Source organism: Amphimedon queenslandica, unplaced genomic scaffold (assembly GCF_000090795.2).
Source record: "Amphimedon queenslandica unplaced genomic scaffold, v1.1 AMPQUscaffold_13106, whole genome shotgun sequence".
Lineage (NCBI taxonomy): Eukaryota > Metazoa > Porifera > Demospongiae > Haplosclerida > Niphatidae > Amphimedon > Amphimedon queenslandica.
Window position 1 is genome coordinate 42231 of NW_003546658.1, and position 6070 is coordinate 48300.

At 37.3% G+C, this 6070-nt stretch overlaps 2 protein-coding genes and 1 pseudogene across 2 annotated transcripts in view; 2 read left to right on the forward strand and 1 right to left on the reverse strand.

Moving 5' to 3' along the window:
- Nucleotides 1–6: 6 nt before the first annotated feature.
- LOC100636422 (methyltransferase-like protein 5 pseudogene) lies at nt 7–2934 on the forward strand (annotated as a pseudogene).
- Nucleotides 2935–2941: 7 nt separating this feature from the next.
- On the forward strand, nt 2942–4673 carry LOC105314102 (carbohydrate sulfotransferase 15-like). Its single transcript, XM_011408052.2, has 2 exons — nt 2942–3167; nt 3338–4673. The coding sequence occupies exons 1-2, from the start codon at nt 2981–2983 to the stop codon at nt 4546–4548; spliced, it is 1398 nt and encodes a 465-aa protein (XP_011406354.1). The 5' UTR covers nt 2942–2980; the 3' UTR covers nt 4549–4673.
- Nucleotides 4674–5842: 1169 nt separating this feature from the next.
- The window catches only part of LOC109585178 (uncharacterized), an 11562-nt gene continuing 11334 nt past the window's right edge, over nt 5843–6070 (reverse strand). Inside the window, exon 8 of the mRNA XM_020001162.1 lies at nt 5843–6068. Within this exon, the coding sequence (XP_019856721.1) occupies nt 5843–6068 (226 nt within the window). The remainder of the gene's footprint in view (nt 6069–6070) is intronic.

Here is a 6070-nt window from a genome sequence, read left to right on the forward strand (position 1 = left end):
GAAAGGTAGTGACTTACATACTGAGATACACAAGGAGAAGACTGACTTAGTGAAACTGCAGCTGTTACTGCAAGGAAGCATCACAGCACAAGTAATCACTAATATTTAACTTAGGGGGGCTGGGGGAGAATTTGTTCCCTAGCTTTGGCTTGCCCCCTTAAGCATTTGTTACTTAAGTTTATAGTCATATGCCCCCAGCAGAGGCGTATTTAGGTGGGGGCTGAGGGGGCTTGAGCACCCCCCTCAGGGCTGGGCTCAGAAAAAATTACTGAAGTCCTGGACTCTTGCATCACTACCAAGCCTCTTAACAAAGTTATCTAGCCCCCTTATCATGATTTCAGCAGTTTCCAGTGCTTTAAGGAGCAATCAGAAGTACCAGTAACATAGTAGTATGCTTGAAATGATCTTGGCCCCACCCGTAATTGACGAAAATGCAGGAAAAGGCCGTTTTACCGCCGTAAAATGGGTGTGACCAAAATCGCAGCGCGCTTCGCGCGCCCCCAGCACCTCCCTCCTTCAATTCCTAGATACGCCCCTGCCCAGCATATTTAATTGCTAATATTTAGCTTAGGGAGGGCAGGGGGAGAATTTGTACCTGGCTTTGCATTACATTACCCCCTTAAGCAGTATTTATAGTCACATGCCCCCAGAATTTTATTATATTGATTAGGCTCTCTTGAGCAAATCTACATTCATTTATTAAATATCCTCTCCTCTCTTTCTCTCCTCCATTATAGGTTAATCAAGGTGTACAGGAGTACGCTAATGTGTTCTTGAAGGACCTAGGACCAGCTGCTGACAGGTACCCACAGGAACACATTGAGAGCCTGAAAGAAGTATACAGGTATGATACTAAGAACCTTCTACATAATATAGGAACATGTATATGGAATTTTTAAAATGATAAAAGTGGAGAATTTTTAAATTTTAATTTTTGACGAAATTGAATTGGCCAATAACCCAGTACAGGGACTTTGGCCCAATTTTGGAGCAACTTTAAAAATTCATAAAAAGTCCAATTTTGATCGGAATCAGCTCAAACTTTCTACGCAACATAAGAACATGTATATGCATCAGAAAAAAATTTTAAATGAATTCTCTACTTTTCATTTTCGACAGTATATGGACTCTCCATGCATGCATATGCAAAATTGTTTATGTAATTGTTGTTGTTTATTATTTTAGGGAGTTCATTAGTTTGTGTGACGAGGCCCTCCAGTTATTTGCTCAGTTGGCATCAAAGGAGCAGTCTCTTCTTGTCTTTGAGATGAACCGTCAGTTCTTTATAATGAAACAATCACTAGAACCAATACTGAAGACTAGAGGAAAAGTAATTTATGATAATGATAGTAATGCAGATATCTTCTCTCTCTCTCTCTTATCTCAAACTCTTCTTTGATCACTGTCTGTAAAAATTATATTCATAATTATTTACATAGAATTAGCTTTGCTATTATTATTATTATTATTATTATTATTGTATAGTAAAATGATAATAAACTTTGAAAGTGTAAAAAAGTACATGTACATGTATGCATGTATACCGGTACATGTACATGTACAGTATTATTATTAATAATAATTATAAAATGACAAGATGATTTATGGTTCTGAATTATAGCAATATTTTATTTTTAGTTGGTGTCTACTAAAAGTGTTGGTAGCCTGCCAAGTCAAAGAGGGCGTGGCTCTAGTAAATCACACCCACTCGTAATGAGAACAGCAACTACTTTCACCTTACCGACAGAACACAAAGAACTTACAACCATTTAACACTTATTATCACTAATAACTTTTTATAAACTTAAAATAAATACACATTATTATACATACATGATTTTTTGACCTATATTAGCCCCACCCATTGTCAATTAATAATATTATTTTTAATTAATTAATTATCATTAATTGTCGTTGTTTATTGCCTTCCTCTTTTGTCGTTTCAGCTTTTTCTTTTTCTTGCGTCCTTGAAGATCTTTTGTCCCCCTCTCCAGCTCCAGTCTCATTGCCCTCGGTAGAGGAGTAGTCACAATCTTCACAGTATCAGGACTGACTTGAACAAAACGACAACCCTCCATCTTAAACCTTTTAGAGGGCTCTTCTTTAAAAGGAACATCCTCTGGAAGCGTGTCTTTAGGTAGCTGCTGGCACCATCTAGTGAATAATGGGATCCTGGGGTAGAGATGCGCTCTTATTAGAACTCGAAGCATTGTAGTGAGCACACGTGATAGCACGTGGGCGAGCCACACCTCCAAGAAGATGGCGGCTAATAGGAGACTGAGAATGAAGAATAAGCAACTCCTCTCGTTTCTCCAGGAGATGGACACGCTAGAGAGCGCGGGCTACCCCAGACATGTATGGGATATGGAGCAGTATCCCACACCACCTGATCTTGCCTCTGAGCTACTGATAAACTTGGAATTAGTTGAAAGAGCAATCGAAGGAAGAACTGTTGTTGATTTAGGATGTGGTTCTGGTATACTAGGACTTGGTTGCTTGCTGCTAGGAGCTGAGAGAGTAACTGCGATTGATATTGATCCTAACTGCGTTAAGTTAACGCAATCAAATGCTAACGATTTAGGAATCAGTTCAGATCAGCTTAGCGTGATTCAATATGACATTAAGACGATCGATACTGATCAATTTGATAGAGCTGATACGGTGATAATGAATCCGCCATTTGGTACAAAAGATCAAGAAGGCATCGATAGGATATTTGTTGAAAAAGGACTAGGAATGGCCACTAATGTCTACTCCCTTCATAAATCAAGCACAGTGGCCTACTGGAGGAAAGCAGCTGCTAATGAGCTTCATTGTAATATTAATATAATATCTGAGATACAGTTCCCTATTGAGAGACTAATAAAGTATCATAAACACAATAGGAAGGACATTAGTGTCCATGTTATAAAATTCAGTCATTGAGAATGTTAATTAGTTGAGTGGGTGGTGGGCGGAGCGCTACGGGGACCGGCCGGGCATGGCGACAGCTGGACTCTGGAATTTAAAATTTTTATTAATGAGTAGGCTCAGTGTCAGTGAGATGTGGGTGATCGGGAGGAGGAAAAGGATTGTTCTAGTGACAGTCACAGCATCCATAATTGGATTATTCTTAGCTATCTGTCTATTCACACCGTCCACAACCACTGATACTCACTTTATATCAGGTAAGACCTTGTTACCACTTCCTCCATCATTGTTCACACTTACTGGAAAGACGTTTCGATTATGTTATGCGGCTTGTAAGATGCTAAGAATATTGTTTAAAGATGCCCAATTCCTATTTGGGTCTGCTTTTACAGCTATGTACACTTTTAGTTTGTTTTTCATTTTGTAGGTGGAAATGGAAACCTTCCAAATCCAGACATTGATCATCTTCCCACACAAAATTTGACAGTTTATACCTGCTCCCGTCCCTCCTCCTCCTCTACTATAATTAAACACGACCTCAAGCAGATTAAGGGTATTTTTAGACACTACGTACCAAAGAGCTTTGATCCCAAATACAAGAACTATTGCTGGAGGTCACAACTTAAGCTCTCAGCCCTACCCCACACTGTACCGGATTTACGTCATTATTATGAAAGTCATCAACTCGCTGATTATCAAGTAAATGAATTAATACAAAAGGCTGGAGGAGCTGTAGATGGAATTAATGGTGATACACTGACTTGCATTCCTTCTGTTTTCATGGCCGGTTTTCCTAAAAGTGGCAGCACTTATATATACAAATTATTGAGCCAGCATCCGTCAGTTAGTCCAGGAAAAGTGAAAGAGCCACATTTTTGGACATCGTTTCCTTTTCAAAATAAAAACAATTACAATAAACTAGCAGTCCTTACTTATCTAGCTAATTTTAAACATGCTAGCAATTGTAGTTCAACTGATAGTGATTGTGTTACTATTGACGCCAGTCAGAGTTTGATTTGGAACACTAGATACACAATCTCTGATTGTACTCTACCACGGGTCTTTAGGGAGTTATTTCCAAATGCTAAATTCATTATAAACATGCGTGAGCCAACCTCCAGGACTTACTCTGATTTCCACTCCTTTAGTCTCAATGATTGTTCGCAGTTCTTCAAATCTGTTCTTCTCTCGGAGGTTTTCGATCGTAAAATGAAATCAGAAACAGGTCACTTCTCGTCTTGCTTACAATCACATTCACTTCATTATTGTACTCAAGAGTCAATTAATTATCCTGCTAAGGTATTCAAGGACTGCGGAGAGGTTCGACTAGGTTCTAGTGTATACGTGTCTCACGTTAAAAGATGGTTGGCATTCTTCCCACGAGATCAGTTCCTGTTTCTAAGACTCGACGACATCATTAATGATCTTTATGGAACCATGAAGGAAATATGGTCGTTTCTTGGGGTACGGGTTTTATCACAAGAAGAATTTGCAGAATTAAAGAAGAGAGTGATTCGGAAACCGAAAGAGTATAATTCGATGAAGGATTCCACTAGACAGCTGCTTGACGATTTCTTTCGGCCATTTAACGAAGAATTGGCTGAGACATTAGGTGATAATAAATTTATATGGAAATAAATTAAAGTATATTATGATTTTAGCTGATTTTTATCCTTTTTATTTATCATGAGGTGACATTATTATTATCCTTACATTTATTATTATTTTAGAATTTTTGATGCTTTAAGATTTGAAAAACTGCAGAGTATGAGCATGGTATAGTTAGAGTTGGTTCTCATCATTTTATCATAAGAGAAGTTTGAGAGCTATAGCTAAGGACTAACCTTTAATGTAAATGGTTGTCAGTATTATGTAACATGAGAACTCAGAATTATTACAAAGTTGGGCATTGAATGCCCTCAAAAAATTTGAATGGGATCATACCTCTAGTACTCTACCTGACAATAAAAGACTTGTTCTTATAACTGGCATATTATGAAAAAGCTATCGTGGGTTGTCTAATCTCCTCCTAGTTTATAATTATTAATATTAACAACCTTGTAATGTAAATGGGTTATCAGTTACCCTGCCTTTATTTGCAGTGTGAATGAGTTTTGTAAGTAATGCAATATGAAAACTCTTAATTAATACAAAGATGCATGGGCATTGAATGCCCTCCAAAAATTTGTAAGTAACATCTGTAACATACATGCACTAGTGGTGGGCGATATATCGATATTTTATCGATACAAACGATATTTTACGGTATCGATTCGTATCGGTATCGAAATTTTGAAGGAATCTGGATCGATACATTGACCACGCCCATATATTATGGTTAAATAATATTAATAATGAAAATTTTAATAAGTTAATGACGTAAATACACACACGTGGATACACGTGCATGAAAACATCGATGAAAACAGTCAATAATAAGGGGTGTGACTCCATAGGTGTGGTCTAAATATTGTATCGAAACTGTATCGATACTCTCGATATGAGCTGATATCGATCGGTATCGTATCGAATCCATTTTGGCCAGTATCGCCCACCACTAACATGCACTATGATTGCCTGGTAATAGAGACTTGTTGTTATAAGTGGCATATTATGAAAAAGCTATCGTGGGTTGTCTAATCTCCTCCTAGTTTATAATTATTAATATTAATTAACTTCTTTAATACCTCCAATCCTCCATCAGATCTCTTACTGAATTTGTTAATTAACAATAATTATGAAATTGAAAATTTTTCATGTTTGCCAAACGCTACAACAATAAACAACTAATTTTGATAAAATTATCTTTCAAAAAGCTTGAGCAAAAGAACAACAGCAATAATGATAATAATAATAACATTACGGTATAGCAAGACTCATAATAGTAATAATAGTAATCATGATAAATTTGGCATATAATATCATATTATTGTTACTGGAGTTTCTCGTACCCAGTGCTTGATGATTTCTTATAATGGTTTCTAAACCGTCCCACAATGTAAGACACAAGAACCACCAGTACCAGTCCACCAATGACAGATCCAACCACAATCGGTATAAAAGCCTTACCAGTACTATCTTGATAGCAGTGAGAACACTTGTCGCTGAAGCCATCACTGCTTCCGTAAGCCTGTACCCTCAGGTTCTTAATACTGAGGCT

Excerpts from the sequence above, each read along its gene's own strand:
- LOC105314102 (XM_011408052.2), top strand. The coding sequence starts at position 2,981 with ATGGCGACAGCTGGACTCTGGAATTTAAAATTTTTATTAATGAGTAGG. Across the intron at positions 3,168-3,337 it reads TGATACTCACTTTATATCAG|GTGGAAATGGAAACCTTCCA; the intron begins GTAAGACCTTGT and ends TTCATTTTGTAG.